General features: G+C 42.4%; 1 protein-coding gene across 1 annotated transcript in view; it reads left to right on the forward strand.

The window, feature by feature from the left end:
* SNRK (SNF related kinase) overlaps positions 1–25887 on the forward strand; it is a 117427-nt gene that overhangs the window by 45904 nt on the left and 45636 nt on the right. Inside the window, exon 2 of the mRNA XM_073630310.1 lies at positions 20945–21637. Within this exon, the coding sequence (XP_073486411.1) occupies positions 21049–21637 (589 nt within the window). The 5' untranslated portion in view covers positions 20945–21048. The remainder of the gene's footprint in view (positions 1–20944; positions 21638–25887) is intronic.

Genomic DNA, 25887 nt, shown 5'->3' on the forward strand with positions numbered 1-25887 from the left:
AGTGGAACTAAACCCATCTATTAGAACTGCTTCCCAAAGCAGTTGCATTCAAATGGATGGGGGGAGCGTTGACCCAATGAATAAGGAGAACAAAAAGTGTAAAACCCTCTGAATCAAATGAACACGTAAAAGCAGGTTACACCTGGCAGCAGAGGAACAATAAATGTTATTTTAATAAAAGTTTATACCTTAGTGTTACACAACCTTATAGGCTGATGTTAGGAGGGCAAGCAGCAAATGGGTATATATATATTTTTTTAATGTAAGTATTCTGGGGTGTGTGTGTGTGTGTGTGTATATACTATTAAAATCGAGGTAGCCATACACATGATGTTATGTGTATGGGTTATAAGTGAATCTAGTAAAGAACATCTGACAGTTTGTATGCTAATGTTTGTACCAGACTCATAATGGTGAATCTCAGGGCTTTTTTTTCAGGGGGAACTTGGTGGAACTCAGTTCCACCACCTCCGGTTTAAACCTTTGGGAGGGGGGGGGCTGCTCACCATAATTACTTGTAAACAACGAAGTTCGGTTTCTGTGTTTACAAGTGACAGCTCTGCACTCTGTGTGTAACCTCCCTGAACGTTGCATTCTGTATGTAATGCAATCCTGGTATTTAATGCCCCTTTTAAGACCCTTCTACTGTTCGTGAAATTGAAACTGACCACACCCACTATTTGATGTGATTTGGAGGGTGTGTGTGGGTGGAGGGGATTTGGGGGGTCGTGGTTGAGTTCCAGCACCTATTGTTTGAGAAAAAAAGCCCTGGTAAATCTAATTGAGTTTTGAATTCATTGGAATAATATCAAGATCTCTTGTGATTATGGTTTATTACCAAAAAAAACAAACCAAAAATATATATGTACAATTGTTTATGTCTAAAAAAGACTTTTTATGTGCAACGATCTGTACTCGTGTTTAGTTCATCTCCGCCAGTTGGCCATTTATGTACTGCAGCAATGACATCTGCTGTCACCACCCTATCTGAAAAAACACAAGAGTGTTTGAAGGGATGTTTTTGTGGTTTCTAGACCAAAAGATGTGAATGTATGTCCCAAAACCTCAGTTTTTGTGCACAATATACTTTTGGTTCCAAAGCAGAAGAGTTGTCCACATAGAGCCCATAAATCTACATAGAGCCCTGGTGACATTCAGGGTTAATAGCTGATGATAGATTTAAACATGGCCAAATGTAAAGCTTGAAGAAGTATTATAGATAAAATACATCCTTCCTGTAGACTGTTTTCTTTTTAGCTTGACATGCTACATGAGATAATTTGGCAATTATTTCCTTTTGGTTGCTGCACCTCCTTACAAATGTTCTACAGCCGGGGCCAAAGTTTTGAGAATGACACAAATATTAATGTTTACAAAGTCTGCTGTTCCAGTGTTTTTAGATTTTATTTTTTTGTCAGATGTTACTATGGTATACTGAAGTATAATTAGGCATTTCATAAGCGTTAAAGGCTTTTATTGACAACTACATTTAGTCTATGCAAAGAGTCAATATTTGCAGTGTTGACCCTTCTTTTTCAAGACCTCTGCAATTCGCCCTGGCATGATGTCAACCAACTTCTGGGACACATCCTGACTGATGGCTGCCCATTCTTGCATAATCAATGCTTGGAGTTTGTCAGAATTTGTTTTTTTTTGTTTTTTTTTTGTTTACCCTCTCCTTGAAGATTGACCACAAGTTCTCGATGGGATTAAGTTCTGGGGAGTTTCCTAGCCATGGACCCAAAATTTCGATGTTTTCTTCCCCAAGCCACTTGGTTATCACTTTAGCCTTATAGCAAGGTGTTCCATCATGCTGGCAAAAGCATCGTTAGTCACCAAACTGTTCTTGGATGTTTGGGAGAAGTTGCTCTCAAAGGATATTTTTTGTACCATTCTTTATTCATGGCTGTGTTCTTAGGCAAAATTGAGTGAGCCCACTCCCTTGGCTGAGAAGTAACCCCACACATGAATCATCTCGGGATGCATTACTGTTGGTATGACACAGGGCTGATGGTAGCGCTCACCTTTTCTCCAGACAAAGGTTTTCCGGATGCCCCAGACAATCGGAAAGGGGATTCATCAGTAAATGACTTTACCCCAGTCCTCAGCAGTCCAATCCCTGTACCTTTTGCAGAATATCAGTCTGTCCCTGATGATTTTCCTGAAGAGAAATGGCTTCTTTGCTGCCCTTCTTGACATCAGGCCATCCACCAAGGGTCTTCGCCTCACTGTGTGTGCAGATGCACTCACACCTGCCTGCTGCCATTCCTGAGCAAGCTCTGCCCTGGTGGTGCCCCGATTTTGCAGCTGAATCAACTGTAGGAGACGGTCCTGGCACTCGCTGGACTCTTGGGTGCCCTAAAACTTTCACAAATGCAGTGGAAATGTTTTTTTTTTATGATATGGAGTTCATTTTTCATGGCTAAGAGGGACTTTGCAATTAACTGCAATTCGTCTGATCACTCTTCATAACATTCTGGAGTATATGCAAAGAGAGATTGATAGAGTGATTGATTGAGAGCCTCTCCTCTCTGGTGTCCCGCTAGTCTTTCAAGTGACCCCCGCCTTTTCCCTCTCAAGTATCCCCCTACCCTCCTTTCAGTGCCCCTACTTATCTCAGGTGTCCCCCTTTTCCTGCTCTCTCTAGTGATCTCCCTCCCCCTGTCAGGTGCCCCCAATCCCAGGATCCCCCTTTGTTAGGTTTCACCCTTGCTCTCAGGTGTCCTCCCCCTCCCTGTCTCTTCCTCTGTCATGTGTTCCCCCTCTGTCAGGTGTCACCTCACCTGCTGCTGGATCTTGCCATCCTCTGTCCCCACCCAGTGTGTTGTGGCCCCAGTAGGACACACCTGGCACAGCAGGCAGAGCACCCTGAGCAGAGAAACCCCTATCCGGAGGATCCGGGCGGTGCCAGTCAGGGCTCCGGTCTCGCGGGGGGGGGCTGTACAGCCCGCTCCTGCTCTCCGCCACGTTTCCCATTGACATCACACGCTCGGATGCACACAGGAAGAGGAAGCGCCCACCGCCATCTCGATAGAGGCAACGTCCCCTACCTACCAACACCGGAGGGTGGGGCTGTCACTCTGACATACTTACCGACCAATCACATCCTTCTTTGCTGACGTCAGACGTTTCATGCTGGCTCAGACAGCTTCCCCTCCGCTCTGAAACAGGCGTGCGCTTTGAATGGTCAGAATCATAGAATCGTTCAAATCCGGAGTTGCGATCCTGGCGGGTGGAGAATCGCGATAACGATTGTCCGCGATTAATCATGCAGCTCTAGTCTGTGGGTAAGGGGCTTATCGGAATCTGGAAGCCCCCTTTAACAACGGCGCCCCCTATGTGAATGGGTATTGGGTACATTGTACCCCTACCCATTCACCAAGAAATAAAAACCACAAGAGACCATTTTTGACAAGTACTTTACAAGTTCTGTGGTGTAAATCCGCCCTCAATGGATGCAACCAGGTGACACCGCCCCCTCCTAACGTGATGTCACCGGGTGGCCCTGCCCTTGCCTATATAAGAGCTGTCAAAGTGAAGAGACAGTAAAAATCAGTGGGAGGCCTCCCGTGGAGGCGGAGCATTTTGCATTTTTCAGGTCCGTCGGATGGCGTGATTGACGGTTGATTTATATTGCGGGGGGACTTTTTTTTTCTTTCTTTCGTTTTTAATACAGGACTTGTCAAAAACTGTCTCTTGCGGTTTTTACCTTTTGACACACTTTTGGTGAATGGCTAGGGGTACAATGTACCCGATACCCATTCACATAGGGAGGTGGGATCTGGGGGCCCCCTTCCGGATTCCGCTAAGCCCCCCCGCCCGCAGACCCTGATAACCACTGGCCAGGGTCGTCTGAAAGAGGCCCTTGTCCCCATTAACATCAACAAAGCACCCACCCCCCATGTTGAAGCAATGTGGCCTGGTGCGGTTCGGGGGGGGGGGGGGGGATGGCGCTCGCTCGTATTCTCCCCCCCCCTTTCCTGAACCGGCCAGGCTACATGCTCTGATGAGGTTCAGGTATGGATTTTGGGGGGGACCCCATGCAAATTTTGTTTTTTTTTTTTTAATTTTGAGGTGGAGTTCCCTTTACAATCAATACCAGACCCAAAGGGCCTGATATGGCCTGGGGCGGTGGACCCCACGCAATTTTTTTCATACTTCTTGTTTTTTTCCATCTATATTGCCGGGAGCCGGAAATACGTTACAGCCGCAAGCAACTTTCATTATTGCTGTGGCTTGTTCTACACATCGCACAGATGTGGCACTTTACAGGCAGACTAATGGGACCCCCCCCCCAGGCTATTTAACAAACATTTTATTTTTAGTGTTTCACTTTAAGCATCTTTAAAATCACTGCTCCTTTAAAAACATTTTTTTGCATTGATGCATGGTCCCAGGTCCCCATACACTTTTTTCTTTTTATGGCAATAAGTTGCATATAAGCCTTTAAAATGAGGACTTTTGATTTCTCATGTTCGTGTCCCATAGACTTTAATAGGGTTAGCATGTTCACTAGAACCTTTTGCCTGTTCGAGGTGTTCTGGTACGAACCGAACCAGGGGTGTTTGACCCATTCCTATTTTTCACGATTTAGGATCCCCGTTTTTACAACACTGTAAATGTCTGGAAACTGAGGAAGACCAGTTGCTCGAGTTTTAGGAGATGAATGTTGTCCCATTCTTGCCTCATTTAGGATTCTAACTGCTCAGCAGTCCTGGGTCTTCTTTTGTTGTATTTTTCAATTCAAGATATGCCCGATATTTTCAGTTGATAAAAAGTTTGGACTACTGACAGGCCAGTTAAGCACCTGCACTCCTCCTATAAAAGCCATGTTGTTGTCATAGATGCAGGCACCAGGAAAGAACACAAGCGTCAACGAAGTGAAGCTTTGTGGACTTTAATAAAGTTAAGAATGTTACTAACACACTAATACACTGGTCATCAATCCCGTCCTCAGGGTCCACTAACAGGCCAGGTTTGCAAGATAACTGAAATACATCACAGGTGATATAATTTGCTGCTCAGTGATTACAGTATTCTAGTCTGCATCTCGCCAAGGTAATACATAAAACCTGGCCTGTTAGTGGGCCCTGAGGACAGGATTGATGGCCACTGCTGTAATAGATTCACAGGCTTGTAGTGAATGACATGCACGTCTGGGTAAGTCATGCTGGAGAGACAGGCTTTCTGTATGCGCAGTGTCATTCACTATATGCCCGTGTATCTATTACGGTGTGAGTAACACTCTTTTAACTTTATTAAAATCTGCAAAGCTACACTTAGTTGGTGCTTGTGTTCTTTCCTAGTGCCTTCGTCCTGAGCCACTTCTTGCTCCTACACAGAACTGCCACTCCAGTGGGCTTTATATAGACTATATCAGATTTATCTGTTGCCCCATTGAATCTTCCCATCTAGAGCTCCAAACTCAGGCATAGTGTTTACATTTGCGCCAATTGTTCACCTGTCGTCATAGATGCAGCATGCACTTTAGCATTGTCCTGCTGAAATATGCAAAGCCTTCCCCGAAAAAGACATCATCTGGATAGGAGCATATGCTGCTTTAAAACGTTGATATCTTTTAGCATTGATGGCGCCTTTCCAGATTTTTTTGTTTAATACGTTTTTATTAAAGGAAAATATAACAAAGATATAAATACATCTCAAAATAGGTAACATTTTCATATTAGCAATAACATGGATTACAGTACTCATACAGGCCAGCGAATCTGTGTAAGTCAGATACAGTATTTATCAGTATAAATATACAAAGAATCAAAGTTCTGCCTTATTAAACAGAAGATTTTTAACATGTGAGCACTATAATCCAAACACATTTGAAACCAGAAAAAAGAGAAATGTAGTTTTGGTTTAATGAAAATAATGAATATGGAAGGAAAACAGGGGAGAGGTAGAGAAAAAGAAAGAATAAGGAAGAGGGAAGAAGGGAAGGAGGAAAGAGGGAGAAATAAAGAAAAAATGTTAGAAAGGAAAAAAGAAGGGGGTAGAGGGTTGCCAGCATGCAAAACTGCATAATGAAAAGGTAGGCAAGGTATCAGAAGTCCAAGGTATGATAGCTAAGGTTGATTAACAGTTTTTAAGGGGTTTGTGCAATGAGGTCTCTATATGAGGAGGTGGTTTGAAATTTTGTCCAAGGATCCCATATTAATGAATGTTTCTGGGAGGTCCCTCTAACATTGTGGGTGATATTCTCCATGAGATGAACATTGTCAACTGCTTGTAGCCAGACTTTTATGGAAGGAGATATTGGTTGACCCCATAACGTGGGGATTAGGGCCTTGGCGGTATTTAACAAATGAGGTATGATTGAGCGTTTATACACCCTTATAGGAGTGTTTGTAACATGAAAAAGGATAGCCCAGGGGTCATCTGGTATATTGACATCAGTAATCTGGACAATCAAATCGCGTATGTCATCCCAATATGATCGAATCAGTGGACAAAACCATGAGTAGCTTTGTTCTCACAGTTCCTCCAGCACAATGGGGAACTGGCGGGGAACATTTGGTGCAATTTAACTGGTGTGTAATGCCACCTAGTGACCAGTTTATAATTTACCTCTGACATTTTTGAGACTAAGGATGAAGTGTGGGCTAATTGTAGGATCCTATCCTTTTGGTTATCAGTCAAGGTCAGATCTAGGTCGATTTCCCATTTAGTCAGGAAAGGTGGGAAGCCGGGGGTTTGGAGAGCAATGAGGGCTTTATAAAATAAGGAAATACTATGTAAGGGGGGGTCTTTGGGATGAAATATTACCTCTATATCGTTTAGGTCGCTGACACCCCTAAGCGGAGTAGGAAGGGTTCTTAGGAAGTATTGTAGTTGGTGGTATCTCCATTTATCTAGAAACGTGACTGGGTTAGGAGCGAGGATCCTATGTAATGGTTTAAGTTTGTTGCCGTCCAAAATATGATGAAGCAAGAAAGGCTCTTCAGGCCCCCATGTTTTAAAGCCTGTGTCTAGAAGGCCTGGCAGAAAATATGTATGGTTAAGGAGAGGAAGTAGGGGGGAATCATAGTTCCAGGAAAATTTTTTATGTATGGCGTCCCATACATCCAAAGAGGATATGGTAAGAGCCGAGGTATTACGATCAAGGTTCCTGTGAGAGCGGGGTATCCAGGGAGCCACTGAGAGATCCACTCCACTTAGGAAATACTCTAATTGTACCCATAACTTCGAGTTAAGAGCATATTTCCAATCAGCTAGTCTGGCTAATACTGTCGCTTGGTAGTATGTGCCAGACCACCTGAGCATTTAGGACGAAACAATAGCCCCCTGGATATTCTTGCGTGACCGTTCCTCCAAATGAAGCGGGAAATCATGGATTGTAGAATAGTAAAAAAGCCCACTGGAACACACAATGGGAGCATTTGAAAGAAAAAGAGGACGCGAGGTAGTATGTTCATTTTAATTATATTTACCCTCCCTAACCATGTGTGGGACAGGTTGGACCATTTTCGCAGGTCACCTCTAATCTTGTTTAGCAAGGGAATATAATTATATCGGAAGAGGGATTGGAGATTAGGGGTAAGATAAATACCTAAATATTTCAAACATTTTGTTTCCCATTTAAAGGGGAAGAGGGGCTTGAGAGAGCGAGCATCGGACTTAGGAATATTGATGTTTAAGATTTCGGATTTGGATAAGTTTATTTTGAAGTTAGAGATTGAATGAAACGTGGAGAATGCAGACATTAAATTGGGAATCGAAATGCGTGGCTGTTGGATGAAAAATAGTACATCATCTGCGTAAGCTGCGTATTTATGGGATCTGTTGCCTATTTGTATACCTTTTTAATATTAACATTATTCCTAATTGTAGCTAAGAAGGGTTCTAATGTTATAGCAAATAGGAGAGGGGAGAGGGGGCATCCCTGTCTAGTACCATTGTGTAAGGCAAAGGGGTCACTTAACGTACCATTAATTCTAATTTGTGCTGAGGGATTGGAATACAGGGATGAGATACGATGAAACATTTTAGGACCCAGCCCCAAGTGTCGTAAAGTCAGTTTAAGATATTCCCAGTCCACCCTATCAAAAACTTTTTCTGCATCAGTGGAAAGGAGTAGGGTGGGCTGGGAGCATCGTTGGACATATTGGATTAGAGAGATTGCACGAAGGGAATTATCTTTTGCTTCTCTATGGGGTATGAAACCTGACTGGTCAGCCGATATCCATCTGGGTATAAGGAGAAGTAATCGGTTTGCCATTACTTTGGCGAATAATTTAATGTCGACATTTATTAGTGATATTGGCCTGAAACTATTACACAGGGTAGGGTCCTTATCTGGTTTGGGAATGACAGTAATATGAGTTAAAAGTGACTCTGGGCGTAGTCCGGAGGATTGAGAAATAGAATTTGCATATGCAGCAAGACGGGGAAGTAAGATGTCACTGAATGTTTTGTAATATAAAATAGTGAACCCTTCTGGTCCGGGGGCTTTACCAGATGGGGAGGACTTTAATGCTGCCTGAAATTCCTCAACCGAAAAGTCTTCCTCCAATTCTTTAAGGATAGAGATGGGCAATTTAGGGAGATTGGCATCTTGTAAGTATGAAAGCATGCGGTTTCTTCTCTCCTTGTGAGGAAGATGTGAAAGGTCGTTTTTAACATTGTATAGGTCAGAATAATATGCTCTAAAGGCTTTAGCAATGTCCGGAGTCGCATGAGCCAATTCACCTGTTGAGAGTTTGATTTTGGGGATAAATGACTGCGACTGTTTAGTCTTTAATGATCTAGCTAATAATCTACCTGGTTTGTTCCCCCATTCATAGAATTTCTGTGACATACGTTGGAACTTTCTTTTGGTGTCTAAATTAAGAAGGGATTTTAATTCCTCTCGCTTAAGTGTAAGGGATTGGAGGTGATCAATATGCAAAGAGAGTTTATGTTGCTTGTCAAGAACCGCTATCTGTTGTAACACCTGGTCAATTTGTTGGCCATATTCCCTTTTCTTCCGAGCACCGAGCTCAATGATTCGGCCTCTAATAGTAGCCTTATGAGCTTCCCATACAATAGAGGGGGAGGTGTCAGAGGATTTGTTTTCCTTAAAGTATTGCGACAGGTGAGAGGCCAGCATGGAAACCTCAACTTCATTAGGGAGAAGGGAATCATTAAGTTTCCAATTGGTGGAACGATGTGGTAGGGAAGGCATGGTCAATGTCATCGACACAGGTGCATGATCTGAAACGGATGCGGTACCAATGTGAGTAGATTGCAGAAGGGGGAGATGGAAATGGTCTAAGAATATATTGTCTATTCTAGAGTAAGATTGGTGTGCTGAGGAAAAATGTGAAAAATCCTTCTCTTTGGGATGAAGGAGATGCCAAACATCCATTAATTGGAGATCTAGAAGCCTTTTTTTAACAAACTTCAGCCGTTTAAAAGAAATGTTAGAGCGGCCCTGTGACGTATCCATAGAGGGGTCCAGTGACATGTTTATATCCCCCGCCAAGATAGTAAGTCCCTTAGCAAAGTGTGACAATTTAGTCAGTATTTGGGAGAAAAAAGCAGGTTGATTATGGTTTGGACAATAAATATTTGCAAGGGTGCATTGGGTGTTTCCAATAAATCCTCTAAGAAAAAGAAAGCGGCCGTGATCATCGGCCAGCATTTCAGACAACCTAAAGGACACATTTTTGCCAAAACCAATGGCTACACCCTTGGCCTTATTGGTGTCCGATAAGCTATAATACCACTGTGGAAAATTAGGTGATGTTAGTTTAACAGGTGTCGTGTGGGTTAAATGCGTTTCCTGAAGAAAGGCAATGGAACATGTGGCCCTCTTCAGTTCCCGAAAAATTTGATGTCTTTTAGCAGCGACATTGAGACCCCTAACATTATAGGATACAATCTTTACCGTAGCCATTGATAGGATAATATATATGCTTTCAGCCTATCCTGCCATGCATGCCAGCCAGGAGGGGGAAGTAAAGGGGAGAAAGAGGAGAAATAGAGAGAGAGATGAAGAAAGAAATAAAACAACAAGCGTATACATAGAGTATACACATAAAACAAAAACCTTGTGGGAAACATATGAACATCACGCAGGAACCTGCAGTGGTCCCATTGGGGGAAGAGAGAGCGAGAGGCCATCCCAATCCCTAAGCAGGGATTAAATAGGATAACTACAGGGCCCCTCACGCTCACCAGCCCCAGAAGGAGGTGGGGGCGGGGTTATGCTGTAGGGGAGAGGCAGCGAGGGAGGTGCACCTCTACAGCACATGGCCTGTAAAGAAAAACAGTTAATTTGTAACTACAAGTAAACAATTAGTGCCAGTTAGGAATATGAGACACTGTTCAAGTGTATCTAGGATCATTATAAACCGTATACATCCTACAAGAAAACAGAGGTAGACCAACTGGGAAAGAAAACAGAAGAAAAAGAAAAAATTTTGAACATTGTCGGTATAATGATAGGTCTGCTTTGAGCATATAAAAACAAATAAAAGTAGAAATGAAATAAAAAAAAAAAAAAAAATTAAACTACTGCCAAAACCGGACTCTATATTAAAGTTCTTGTAGGAGAGAGGTCGCGTTCATTATTGACATTGGTATGGGTAAAAGATTAAATGTTTCAACCATGCTTTTGTGCAGATCCTGGAAGTGAAGTACTCCCCTTCTTTGAGGGGGACTTTTTCCAGAGAGGATCCATTGGGCATGAAAATTTGGGGATTGGATCCTGCCAGCCTGGAAGCTCCATAGGTGAAAGATGAAGATCCTGCAAGAAAGTTGGGAGTTCCTCAGGAAACCTTAGTGTATGTGAACGGCCATTTTTCGTGGCGATCAGGCAGGCAGGGAATCCCCATCTGTATGTGATCCCATCAGAGCGTAGGAGGTCAAGAAGCGGCTTTAAGGTTCGGCGACGATCCAGAGTGTCTTTAGAGAGATCTGGATATATGGTGATGGTAGCCCCGTCTAAGTCAATATTAGGTAGACCCCGCATCTTCGTCATAATAGCATTTTTATCTTCAAAGTAGTGTAGGCGACAGATGACATCTCTGGGTTGGTCTGAATTAGCAGTACGGGGTCTCAGAGCCCGGTGCACATGGTCAAAACGTAGCGGAGCAGTAACAGAGTTACCCAGAATGGTATTAAAAATGCCTCTTATGGAAGGTTCAAGATCCGAATCTCCAGTTGCTTCCGGCAGACCTCTAACACGTATATTATTTCTACGGTTACGGTTCTCGAGGTCTTCAAGCTTATACAAAGATGCCCGATGAGCAAATGCTAGTTGGGTAACAGTGTCCTGTAATTCTTTAATGGCTACCGCCTGTGTGTCTTGCCGTTGTTCCGTCTCCTCCACTCTGGCCAGGATATGTGACATATCAGTTCTGACAGCAGTGATTTCTTTTTTGATGGATTTCTCCAAGCTATGAAACATACCAGCCAATTCTTTTTTTAGACCGCTCATGAGTGTAGACATTTCAGAACCTGCGGGGGAACCAGGATCATCAACAAGGTCCGAACAATAAGAGGATGCCGGAGAGCTCTCTCTCATCGAAGCCGCGTGGGACGAAGGAGAAGCACTTGTTCTCGAGGTTCGGGCTTGGTTGCCACGTGCGTTGGCTAAGTATTGCTGAATGGATCCTGCGGAAACTGGAGTAGACTGTGATCTCTTACTTGGACGTTTGACTGTGGCAGACCGGAGTTTCTGCGTTTTGCTGGGCATAACTGGAGCTATATGGCCGATAGCTGCAAAGGGCACCTCTTACTCACATCCAATCAATATTGTGCCAGCATTATAATGTTGCTAGCATGTAAAGGAAATCTCATAGAGATTAGGAGCACGGAACTTTAAATGTTCTCCAGCAGCTTTTTTTATTTTTTTTTATTTTTATTTTTTTTCCCCCCCTCTCCCCTATAAGCTGCTGCGTAGGTGATGCGTCTGATAAGGGTGAATTAGGTAGCACTGGGAGCAGAAAAATGGCCGCTGGCTTCCAGGATTGGGCTGAAGCTGTGGGTTCTCCTATCTGTAATGGCCGGCTGTGAGTATCAGTGCTTCTAGGTTTCAGCAAACAATGAAAAGATCCAGGTGCAGATTCACAGCAGCAGGATTAATGTACAGTGGTGTAAGAGAGGGATTTTGCTGATGCAGGAGTGTTGTGAGAGGGCTCTAGTGAGGCAGGCAGCGGAGCAGAGCAGAAGGGGGAGTGCTTGGAGTACCAAGATGGCCGCCGGGCTCCAGTAATAGGCCGAAGCCGCGGACTTTCCTAATGGCCGTGTCCGGCCGAGTGAGCGCCGCCACTGATGTGCCTAGAGCGCTGTTATAGGGCCCAGAGAGCAAAGCTCTATTAGTAAGGCAGTCCGTGGGCCCCTCCACTAGAGCCGTTTGGGGGATGGATGTGTGGATGGAATGATACTCAGTGTCCCAGTGCTCTCGAGGCCGGTGCAGCAGGCCACTGAGTGACTTCCTGATGAGGGGAGCCGGCGGCAGCGGAGATGGACCTCAAACGATGCGGCGCCGGAACACAGGCCCTCCGTGCAGCTTAAAGCAGTCCGATCTGGTAGGCAGTTTAGATAAGCCTCTCCGCTCCCCTAAGCCGCGGGAGATAGAAGCGGCAGACCCCGGCCTCCTAGTAGGCCTCAAGATGGCGGCCGGGTCGTGGGGCCTGAGTCTGCCTGTAGGCCGTGGTCCAGAAAGTGCACCAAATACCATTAATATCCTCCAAAACCAGCTGTATAGGGGAGCCAAGCACTGAAGGCAGTGATAAAAAGCTGGAAGAGCCTGAGATGGCAATGGATTTGGATGTACAGGACGGAGCTCAGCTTCTACACGTCCTCTTCGTAGCTAGGTTGGACACGCCCCCGGCGCCTTTCCAGATGTGCAAGCTGCCCATTCCATATGCACTAATGCACCTGCATAGCATAAGATATGCAGGTTTTTGAACTGAGCACAAGCCGGAAGGTCCATCTCCTCTTTAGTCCTGAGGACGCAGCACCCATGGTTGCCAAAAATAATGTCAAATTTTTATTCATCTGACCACAGAACAGTTTTCCACTTTGCAACAGACGATTTTATATGTGCTTTAGCCCAAGGAAGATGGTGGCATTTCTGGATCATGTTCAGATATGGTTTGTTTAACCTGCATTTTTGGATTGCATGGTGAGCTGTGTTCAGACAGTGATTTTTAGAAGCGTTTCTGAGCCCATGCAGAGATGTCATCACAAAACCATGCCTGGTTTTTCATTCAGTGTCATCTGAGGGCCTGAAGATTTCTCTAGATTCTTGGAATCCTTTGATATTATGTACTGTATAGATGATATACTGTATTTAAAGTCTTTGCAATTTTATTTTTGGAGAACATTATTCTGAAATTGTTCAACAATATATAAACACAGCTTTTCACAAATTGGTGAACCTCTACCCATCGTTACTTTTGAGACACTGACTCTAGGATGCTTATTTATACCCAGTCATGTTACGGACTTGCCAATTTACCTAATTAGCTGGAAAATCTTCTTCCAGCTCTTCTCTGTTAGTACCATTTACTTTGCCAATTTTTTTTGTTGCCCTGTCCCAAATTTTTGGCGACATGTTGCTACCATCAATTTCTAAATCGACTTATTTTTTTTTCTTAAAATTGAACATATTAAGTTAAACATTTTGATATGTTTTCTATTCTTGTGAATAAAATATGATTTTGTGAGATTTTCAAATCCTTGCATTCTGTTTTTATGTGGATTTTACACAGCATCCCAACTTTTTTGGAATTTTGGGTTGTAATTAGGGGTTGACCAAGATTTTTTTTTACAGGTCCGATTCAGATTTTTTTTTTTTGGCTGCTTTTCAGGCCGATAGCCAATATCAGGTGCCGATATTCTTTACATGACCCTAAACCTCTCTTCTGTACTTCAAAGTATTCAAAACGTCAAGATTGTCATTTTTGAATGTTTTCTATTTTTAAAACTGGCGCCTTTGGGATGCCAGTAATCTGTAAGTGATGTCATGACATTGCTTCTGGGTTACTAGACCCGAGACCCAATCCTGGCTTTGTTTGGGTTTTCCGCCAGCCAGCGGCAGAAGGTGTGGGGGGGGGGGGTTCCCTCCTGCTGCTGCTTGTAATAACAGCCGAGTGGCTAATAAGCTGCATCGATTGTTTCAAGAAAGTTGACCGTCTGCTCTAAAGAACAGTACTGGGGTAATGCCTGCAGCTGCAGGCATCACCCCAGTACGGCCCTTTGAAGCAATATCGGCAACATTGGCAAGTTTGTTACCAATGCTTAAAAAAAACAAAAAAAAAAAAGTAACTATCGGCCGATTAATTGGTCGACCCCTAGTTGTAGTACAATAATGTTGTCTGGTATTTTAAAAGGTTGGATGTAAAAATACACACACATACAATTGCTACTTTTTTTTTTTTCGTCTTCTTCTGCCAGTGGTTTCTAATAGTGAAGTTCATGCTCTTAGATTGCTGGACATACATGTCCAATAAGGAGGTGGTGTTATTGAGAATGTATTTAGTAGTGTACATATGGACATGCATACAGCAAGCATTTAGCAGCTTTGTTGACGCCTATTAGGCATTCTTCAGCTCCTGTTCCAGCTCCATTGTGGACGGTCACTTTTTAAACCAGCAATTTTAAATGTTTCGTTAATCTTCAGCATGCTCTGATATTCATCATTTCCCGTTATGATCTATGTATACCATTCCCAAACTGGAGGCTTGCTTTAAAGTAGTGTATGTAAATACAAAACCTTCTTGTAAGTTTTTGTTGCACTAGATTTCACCTCTGGTTTTCGTGACCATTTTCACTGATAAAGTAAGGGATAATCCAAATGTTGTCACCAGAGTAAGAGATTGGGGCAAGTCTCACAAAGTGGACTTCAGTTCTGAAGACCACTGTATAAAAGGAAAATCCCCCTCACTTTGGGGAGACTTCCTCTTTGTCCTTGACCTGTCAAGGTTTTAACCCCCCCCCATTCAATGTGGGGGGGTTTGAGCTATTCATTCACGTATGCATTCACATTCAGTCATTCCCAAAACATATATATTTTCAGAAAGCAGACACCCTGAAGAATAAAATATTAGTTGTTCCAATTTTTATGTTGCAATAAATTTTTTTGTAAAATATAGAAGATGAGGTTGCGCCGAGTAAATGGATACCCAACGTGTCAAACTTAAAAACTGTGTGCGTCCGTGAAGTGGCAACAAACTTGGGTACCCTTAATTTTTCATGGGTGATGCATTAAAAGCCCCTACAGGTCATCCGTTTAGAGCAGGGATATGCAATTAGCGGACCTCCAGCTGTTACAGAACTAAAAGTCCCATCATGCCTCTGCCTCTGGGTGTCATGCTTGTGGCTGTCAGTCTTGCTATGCCTCATGGGACTTGTAGTTCTGCAACAGCTGGAGGTACGCTAATTGCATATCCCTGGTTTAGAGCAAACCGCAAATAATGGCCTAGAATGATTGCTCTGACTCCAGCATGCACAGCGATATGTGTAACACAATTGATAATTTTTTGCGTAGGCGCCCCTAATGTGTGTTTATTCATTATTATGTATGTGAAGGCGCAGGCTCACTTATGCAATACATCGATGGCAGGAAAAGGTTTAAATGGTTCAAAAAAGTTGCTTGCAATACATTCTAAATGCTTACTGCACACATTGGGGGGGGGATTTACTTAAACTGATGCAGATAGACTCTAGAGCAGCAGGTGTCAACCAGTGGTCCATGAGAAAATCTTGGTGGTCCCCAGGGTTTCTGCAAATTGACATTGTGGTGGATTTATAATGTTTCCAGTGTTCTCAATGCAGACTGAGTCAATACTGTCAGTGCGCATTGATACCAGATATCTCCTCTGCATTTCCAGCCTCCTGTGAACTCAGAGAGAGTGGCCGGGACTTCCAATGGCAGCTCTGATTAGACTGTGGGAGGGAGCATGAAGCACAAGCACATGGCTGGATAAGGAGTTCAGATCCAATGATGAGTCTGTAAGGCAGCAGTGTGATGCAAGGCAGTGTGTGAGTGTGTGTGTATAAAGTAGCAGTGTGGTTGGGGGGAGGGCAGGGAGCCGCAGCAGTGTGGTCCGAGGGGGCAGAGAGCTGGAGCATTGCGTATATAAAGCAGCAGTGTGGTCCAGGGGGAGGGGGGCAGAGCCAGAGCATTAGAGCATTGTGGGTATAAGGCAGCAGTGTGGTTGGGGGGGGGGGGGGGGTCAGCAGAGAGCTGGAGCATTGTGTGTAAGGCAGCAGTGTGGTCCAGGGGGAGGGGAGCAGAGCCAGAGCATTGTGTGTGTGTATAAGGCAGCAGTGTGGTCCAGGGGAGGGGAGAAGAGCATTGTGTGTATATAAGGCAGCAGTGTGGTCCAGGGGAGGGGAGAAGAGCATTGTGTGTATAAGGCAGCAGTGTGGTCGGTGGGAGGGGTTGGCAGAGAGCCGGAGCATTGTGTGTGCGTGTATAAGGCAGCAGTGTGGTCCAGGAGGAGGGGAGCAGAGCCGGAGCATTGTGGGTATAAGGCAGCAGTGTGGTCCGAGGGGCAGAGAGCCGGAGCATTGTGTCTGTGTGTGTGTTTTTTATAAGGCATCTACAATTCATGTTAGTGGTCTGCAGAAATCAAAATTGTGAGTTTATTGGTCTGAGATCTGAAAGGTTGGCGACCAGCTGTTCATAGTAATCAATCAAATTCTTAATTCAGCTTGTTTAGGTAAAGCGTAACTGAACTCTGAATTGATTTTAACTGCTTCCAATACTGTTAAAGGCATGCCGTGAATACCTGTCACAGTTTCTTGTGCTCTCAACCAAACTGTCAAGACATCAAATGGCTGGTGTCGTAATTGATCACATGTGTAGCACTATGGCAACTGCAGATCAAACCTAAGATGGCAGCTTTCTTGGCTGTAAATGATAGGATGGTTTTGTTCCACTTAAAGCTTTGAAAATGAAGGATAGAAGCCGATCGGTTGCCATGCACAGCTGCTCCAGATTCTGTCTAATGGCATTGGTTGATATTGACTATTGCATTATGCACATCATTACGTTTTACTTTACTTGAGCTATTTGATATGAATAAATGGGGTGAGGAAGTGGTGGTTTACTCTTTTTCACTTAAACAAAAAAAAAAAAAAAAAATACACAAATCGAGATGTCAAAAAGCTACAGCATTACGGTATGTAATTCTAAAACATGTCACGCAAAGTATACTTTTATCATCCATTCAGCTAATATTCTTATGATAGCAAAATTATACACTAATGTATTAGATTTAATTATAAGATTAAAAGAGAAGTATGGCATTAAAAAAAGTTATACTCCCCTGTATGGCTGCACCATCCATCTGATGCTACAGTTGTCCCCTGCCAGCTCTACACTAGGGAACTGGGTGATCAAAAACCACTGATTGCTCAGTTCTCGGCTATGCTCAACATTTTTCACTTGAAAAAACGTATTCAACAAGTCTTAAATTCTTAGTTACAGAAGATGTATGGCCAAAGCTCTTTTGGCCATTTTTCTCCTGTGGGTCAAAGGAATGCGCTCAGCAGACAGCTGTGTAAAGTCCGCTGTCGGCTGAAGTCATGGAGCCAGTCCAGGCTCTGCAGGAATCCCAACAATAATGTCAGTATCCACCCAGATGCCTGACCGGCAGCTGGCTTAGCCTCTCGGCACACCTCTGAAAGCCTGAGCCAGCCGCTCCTGCCCCCTCATACAGTCCAGCGTTCAAGTGAGTGCTGGAGGGGCAGAGCACAGAGCCGGCGACTCTCAGCTCAGCTCTGAGAACTGTCAACTGAGCAATCAGTGGTCTTTGATCGCCAAGTTCTCAGTGTAGAGCCGGCACGGGATAGCTGCGGCATCAGATCGATGGGGCAGCCATATAGGGGAGTATGACTGACCGTGTTTTGGGTTTGTTTTTTTTTTAATCTCATACTAGTTTTATTCTAATTGGTGTATAATTTAATATCTGAACGGATGTTAAAGGTAAACTTTGAATGACATGTTTTAGAATTACATAACGTAATGTTGTGGCTAAGGTTTCGATTTGTGTGTTTTTGTTTTTAGTTTTTTTGTTTTTATAGGTTTTGAAGTATACATTTTATAATTTGCCAATCGAAATAACTAAATATATACATTAGTACTTCCTGTGAATGTTTGATGTCCACTCACTCTTGGCACAAATAGAGTGACTCTTGAAGAATGAAGCAAATGTAAAAATAGCAGTTAAACAGGATGATATGAATTCTTAAGTCAGTTGCCTTTATGTGTCAGCAGTCTGCAAACATTCTCCCTGTTCTGCAGCTAGTAAATGTTAACCCACATGGTTCCAAAGGTTCACTCCATTATGGAATCGCTCAGATGGAAAGTCTGTACTTTATATATATTTTTTCTAGTTAATATTTGTAGATTAGCTCAATTTTCAGTGATTTATGGAAATCTGCAACAGTTTGTTGAAATATTGCATAAAAGATAACAGGATGCAAGAATGTTTTTAGTTTTTTAAACCTGCTTTTCCTGTTGCTAAGTAATGTGAATCCTAATACAGCAACTGTGATCCATTAGCATGGAAGATCTTTATTTGCATCAGGCCCAGTGCACAGCTAGCGCCAGCGTGTAGAGTTCTTTATTAGCACTAGGCCTGTGCACAACCAGTACGGGGAATATTAATTAGAGTTAGGTCAGTACATCACCAGCAATAGGGAAACTTCATTAGCGTTAGGCCTGTATACCAACATGGGGGATCTTCAATGGAATTATGCCTGTAATATAAAAAGAAAAAGGCAAAACAGCAGAACTATGTAGAAACCTTAGCTAATGTTACACCTCCCTTTTTTTTTTTTTTTTTTTTTTTTTTTTTACGTGGTGTTTAATACTTATTTTGGTCCTAAAAAAAAATAATATAAAATAAACACTGACCTACTAAAATTGAGACTTTTTTCGAAGATTTGGACAGTTTAGGAGGAAGGAGGAATGCAAAAAAAAAAAAATTACTATTTTAACACAACCCTGATTTGTGTCAAATGAGGCAAACTACCACTGTGGCATTAATAGTGTAGGTATTCTTAAATATTAAAACCGTATAGTGTGTGTTTATTTGGTTTTTTTTTTTTCCTTCTTCTTTTCGGCAGACATCCATGAATACTTGCATTCATAACAATAATTACTTTATTACTAGAACATGGGACATCCATGCATAATGGGAGCTCATCTTGAATGACCAAACCTGCTTATTATAGAAGAACAGACCAGCGTTGATGAAAATAGAATCTCTCCCTTTGTCTTCATGGCTGGTACAGATTTGTGTATTTTTATAAAGAGACCAGCTCCATCAAAAAAACACATATTTTGTATGAACTGTATTTTCTTGTCCTGTGTGTTTGTTTTTTTTTGGTTTTTTTTGTTTTTTACAACCTGGGTTTTGAGAAATGACCTTTCTTGTTGATGTTCATAGAGGATTTTTATTTTTCGGCCTGTTAAAAATATCTAATTATTCTTATCACATGAATATTCAGATGTTAATTAAATATACTTCCCTACCAAGTGAAATGAGTAGATAATAATGTTGCATTTGCATGGTATAATTGTGTATTTTAAATAAATATCCATAGTTATTAGGTGATGGCACAAGGGTTGCGGAGATCTCAGTGGTGACTAAGCCTCAGGGATGAGGCACTGTGGTGTTGCTGTCTCCTTTGCTGTTGCTCTGACTGCTGAATGTGATGCCACCATTTGGTAGATAATGTGGAACATCCTCCTTCAGTTGTATTTAATTTTTAACGAAGAGATGCTCAAAGCCTTTTACGAATCAATGGTCAAAAGGTCTGAATTTATCTAGTAGCTCTGTTCCTATAGGCCACAGAAGCAAAAAGACAGATTTTCTCTTTATAGTTATTGGCCTAAGTTTTTTTTCTTTTTCCTATCATATGCAGAAATATAGTTCTCTTTTATAAATGTATTTACACAATGGGGTTTATTTACTAAAGCTGGAGAGTGCAAAAAGTAGGCTCACTTCTGGATAGAAACCAATAGGCTTCCATGTTTTATTACCAAAGCTTAATTGAACAAGCTGAGGTTAGAACCTGATTGGTTTCTATGCAGAAGTAAGCCTGATTTTGCACTCTCCAGCTTTAGTAAATAAACCCCACAGTCACAATGTCCTAAACTAATTGCGTAACAAGTCGGGGGGGGGGATTCAGTCATAAAAATCCCAGCCCTGATGATCAGAGATGTTAAGAAGCACTGTTGCTGATTGCGCTCATGTAGTGTGGTCAAAGCAGGAATGGCGTGTCGGGCCAGCTGATTGTGTAGAATTTTTATACTACTGTACGGGGAGCAATAAATCCTAAAGCTAGCAATACACGATTGAACCGAATGGAAAATTATCGGTAAAACAGTAACTACATCCAATCAGATGCTTACTGATTGGGTATTCGGGCAACCACGGCTTTTTATACAGTAGCAGCAGAGGAGATTTCTCTATCCATGCTGTTTAGCAAAAATGGAGGAATCGATTGATTTTTCTCGTTCAGCACTCCAGGCTGAACGAGAGAAATCTGTGTATGGCTGATCTATGACTTGTTCATTTGAACTTTTGGCTTATTAGTAAATGTTTCTCTGTACTTTCTGGTAAAGCTTCATTTGGGCTTTTATTTTTCCTGGTCTGCAGCATAGCAGGAGTGTGTCATTTGCATATATAATTTGTTTTTTTTATAGGTATATTTTTCTCCTAAAGTTGGGAGGTGTGTAACAACACTAAAACTAAAATGGAGGATATGAAATGGTATGTGCTCCCTAGAGCCCAAAAAGTGAGAGTTGTATTTTTATAGCCATGTGGTATAGTTGCATGTATTCTTAATGGGTGTCAAATACCAGCTTGTAAATGGATCTTCCATTGCAGTACTGGTTTTCATGGCTTCCTAATTTTAGTGATTTTAACATGTATTTATTGTTGGTTTTCCTGTAACTTTTTTTTTTTTTCTCTTTCTCATTCAGATGTGCCTAGCGGCAATGAAAATGCATTCCTTGTTGGCATCAGATATTCTTTTATGAAAGTCATCTAACGGTTACAACCTGAGGACCTAGCTGCCCTTAACAGCATGGCTGGTTTCAAGAGAGGATATGATGGGAAGATTGCTGGACTTTATGATCTTGATAAGACATTGGGCCGAGGACATTTTGCAGTTGTCAAGCTTGCTCGTCACGTCTTTACAGGTGAAAAAGTAGCCGTGAAAGTCATCGACAAGACCAAATTAGACTCCTTAGCTACTGGGCATCTTTTTCAAGAAGTTCGATGCATGAAACTGGTGCAACACCCCAACATAGTTCGTCTGTATGAAGTGATTGACACACAAACCAAATTGTATCTCATTCTAGAACTTGGAGATGGAGGCGATATGTATGATTACATAATGAAGCATGAGGAAGGCCTCAGCGAGGATCTGGCCAAAAAATACTTTGCTCAGATTGTGCATGCGATATCATACTGCCATAAGTTACATGTGGTGCACAGGGACCTCAAACCAGAGAATGTTGTGTTCTTTGAGAAACAGGGCCTTGTGAAACTGACTGATTTTGGCTTTAGCAACAAGTTTCAGCCTGGGAAAAAGCTGACCACAAGCTGTGGATCATTAGCTTACTCTGCTCCAGAGATACTTCTTGGGGATGAATATGATGCTCCTGCAGTAGGTTGGTATATAAACAATTTAGTTTTTTTTACCTAATACTTGTTTTGTAATGATGGTTTTCCTCCTCTTTTTTTATTTTATTTTATTTTTTTTAAACAATTCCATAAAAAAATAATAGGATAAAAATAAGCAGCCCATTAAAAGATATAAAAACCAAAGCCAGGTTTTACGTGACTATTTAGCTTCAGTACAGGGATTCCCCTCATGGTACTTTTTCTCTGATTCTTGATGTTCTCAGTCTGATGGCCAGCATCATGATGAAACCCACTTCCTCTAAACCAAGGTCATCCTGCACCTGTCCCAGCTTGTTACTCAACAGTGAAAAAGAGAGAAGCCCATCTCTCTGTCACTTTGCTTTCTCCTCCTATTAGCATGCTTTTTGTCAGTACATTAACTGGGATGGCTTGTACTACTACTTCCTCTTCCAGTCCAGCTCTGATGTACAGGGACTGCAAGAGGCTGGTACCAGGTCAAATCTGTTTATGTACACTGCTTGAATATAAACAATAGATTTCATGATGTAATAATGTTTACATAGCTGCATTACTAAGGCCCCATTCACACCTCAGCGTTTTGGAGCTTGAAGCTCCAAAACGCTGGAGGAGAAAAAAAAATCAGCAATTCTCAATGGAGATGGTTCACATCTCCACTTCATGTCGCGTAAAGCTTAAAAAAGTACTGGAGCTTTTTTGTAACTCAATTCGGGTAGATTTGGGCATTTTTCTGCTTTTTACATTGGTGACCTTTTTGACCTGTACAAAATCACGGCAAAAACATGCGACTTTCCGCCTGAAAACGATACGCTCAGGTGTGAATGCAGCCTTAGTCTTTTTTATGTCTACCTAAAGTTCAGCTTCACAGGGCTGTATGTAGACCCTTTTTTAAATTTTTTTATTTAATGCATACCTTTCTGCGCTCCCCTAGCTATGTACCAGCCTCATCTGTATATCAGTAAATGGTATGCTGTACCTTTTTTATTAAATGCAACCATGGTCTTTGGACCACATGGTTTGAACCGTCATTGTGTTTTGTTTACAGTGCATGCTCCTGTCACAATCACTCCTACTCATCCCTACTCTTGGCAAATAGGCTCTGTGATTGGGTGTCAACAGATCTCTCAATTTCTCATCTGTTTACTAGAGGCAGACAGGAGCAATGCCACTAGTTTATGGAACAATGCTTCTGGTCAGGTTTGATGCAACATTGCAAGACTTTTTTACGTACTTCATTGCACGCTCTTACCAGATCCTTCCCTGTAGATACTGACAAATGCATTGTAATCACTTCCAATTATTGCTATAGTCCTTCCTGGGAGGTACCTACTAAAATCATATGGCCAGTCCCATTGTCATAATGGGGAAAAAACAAACATGGAAAATGTGAGCAGGAAATTACAATTCTAGGAACATGCTGTAAGCAAATCCTTGCTGGCTGCAGACTGGAATAGGTAGGACATTTGTAAACATCTTGTATTACATAATGTATGTACCAGTTAATATATGTTGTATGTTGACAGGTTAATATTTTAATTTTTTTTTTTCTTTCTTGGAATCGTAGTGGATTATTACATTTTTGAGCAAAACCTTCCATTTTCAATTTTATCTTAAAACCGGATTATGGTAAAGTTCAATGTCCAAAGGAAGGTCTTTTTTTTAATAATAAATTACAAATTAATGCACCAAGTGAGGTATGTTTTCCTTTTTAATGAAAGAGAATTTTAATTTTAAAACTTTCCAAAGCAACATCCTAATCTTTACTGCATTACTCCAAATTGATAGGCCAGATTCTGATCTTCCTTTTTAAAGAACAGCAGGAATTCTTTTTGGAAATGATGTAAATGTATTGTGGTAATTACATGTAACCTCTTGCTCTCCTATCTGAGAAAAAGCCCCTCAAAAACTTTGATGGTACTTTTGGCTCACTGTCCAAAGCAGCAATATGCCTTTCCTGAGGCCTGTGTGTTGAAACACCACTGCTTTGCTTCTCCCCAGATGCTGCAGATGCTCAAAATTCCAGGTGTCTAACACTCCCCAACAACACATTTTGGTTCCTCTTGCTGGCTCGTACTTCAGTACACAAAGTACATGCTAACAGGACATCCTCAGCTGTGCATGTTTCCCTGTAAAATTGTGTAGCGGGGCGAGTCCATTCCCTCCACTTAGGTTTCAGATTATACTTGGCTCCCTGTTCTATAACGTGCAGTGTGTTGTGTCTGATCACTGTCCACTGCTTACTGGAGCTGAGAAAGCATTTTATCTGTGTTTTAGAATGCTGTAGAAAAGAGAGGGCTGCAGGTAAACAGGCACAACCTACGTAGGAGGAGTTGGTTCAGCTTTGTGTTGCTTGTCACGTCAATGGGTCTATGTAAGGGATTACAACAGCTTTAAATGCCTGAAGTGGCTGGGCTGGGACAAAGCGATGGTGTTGCAATGCATGTGGGCTGCTGGAAAGGTAAGTATTTTATCTCTCCTTCGTTTTTTTTTTTTTTTTTTTTTTGAAAAATTTTTTTTTTTTATTGAGTTTTAATTTCATTCAAAACAGAACTAGCCCACGCAGGGGCCAAACTTTCACAGTAACATGCCTTAACATTGATACTATGTTCAACTTAACACAAACCTCAAACACTACTACCCCAAGGTGGGGAGAGGCTCCAACTCAGGGGAGATCTGTGCTCTCCTTGGTTTTTATTGTGTAGCTTTGACCTTGTGTTGACAGCCACGTTAACCATTAGCTTTAATCATTCTTTTGTTATATTTTTTTTTTACTTTTATTTTTATTGTTGGGATAGAGTTGATGAGGCCCCTTTCACACCATAAGCCCGCTCGGATCCGCCTGTCCGTTTTTCAAGTGGATCCTAGTGGTCCACCCATTGACTCCTATGGGCAGGCGCATTTCAGCGGAGATGTGTCCGCTGACACCCCTCCTGCCATCCGATGCGCTCAAGACAGACTTATGGCGATACGTCTGCCATCCGTCTTGGCGGATCGGATTGGATGAGATCTGATGAAAACGGACATGCTACGTTTTTCGTCCGATCTCCCCATAGAGATCAGCGGGACTCTGACTGGTCCCTTCCCGCTCAGTGAGGAGAGACAAACCTGTCATCCGCCAGCTCAGCGGAGATCAACGGAGCAATCTCCCGATGAGCTGGCGGACTCCACTGAGTGGATCTGCCCCGTGTGAAAGGGGCCTAAGGAATAAATCCTTTGTATGGCTGTTATTGGTGTCTATGTCCCAGCTAGGTAATATTACCATCTGTATTTGAGCTGGTGACAATTGTTACTGAGACACAAAGGGATGGCAAACACAAAGTTTTTAACACCAGTACAAAATCTTCCGGTGGGGACACCTATTCCAGTGCCAACCGTTTTTCAGAGGTTTCCTCTCACTTCCTGTTGGCTATCTAGGGCACTAAAGGCTCACGTTTTTTAGAAAACAGCCTGTGTAGTCAAAGGGGCCCCAGTAGGTATTAAACAACTGTTCAGCTATGGAAAATGTTCCTTTAATTTTATTGTTGTACCTGTAGGCCATAACCTACTTTGTTGCTAAGGCATTACATTTGTTGAACTCCCAACATTCGTTTTCACATTCTAGCAAAAAGGCAGGGCATGGGGATTGCTAAATGGAAGCCTTCAGTAAGGTTTTCAGAGGAGGGTCGAAATGTTCTACAGCTATGCTAATAAAATAAAATGAATGCACATTAATACAAAGCTGCACAGTCCTTTATTACCTACTGTGGCGGGGCCCCTTTGACTGCATAGACTGTTTTCTGGAAAAGGTGAACTTGGCCTTTTAAGTGAAGGAAAACTTTCCTAAAGGCACACACCGCAAACAATAGATGGTGGTTTTAACATTTTGTGTACATGTGTGACAAGTACAGTAAAGGCTGTTTGAGCTTCCAGTCAGGAATGTTTAAAGTCTTTTCCTGTGGAAAGCAGAAGTCCTCCCTTGCAGTAGAGCTGCCAATGCACCACAAAGTTTAAATTATTGGATTCTTGTCTGTCCCCACTCTTCTTCCCTACTCTTACTCATGGGTGCTCAACCATTGGCCCTCCAGCTGTTGTGGAGCTACAAGTCCCTTCATGCCTCTGCCTTTGGGAGTCATGCTTGTTGCTGTCAGCCTTGTGTGTAATGCTTCATGGGATTTGTAGTTCTGCCAAAGGTTGAGCACCCGTGCGTCTAACTTGTGCACTGCATGGTTAAGGGCCCTGCAATGTACTTGATAACATCAGAGGGAATGCGACCACTGGA

Source organism: Aquarana catesbeiana, linkage group LG05 (assembly GCF_042186555.1).
Source record: "Aquarana catesbeiana isolate 2022-GZ linkage group LG05, ASM4218655v1, whole genome shotgun sequence".
Lineage (NCBI taxonomy): Eukaryota > Metazoa > Chordata > Amphibia > Anura > Ranidae > Aquarana > Aquarana catesbeiana.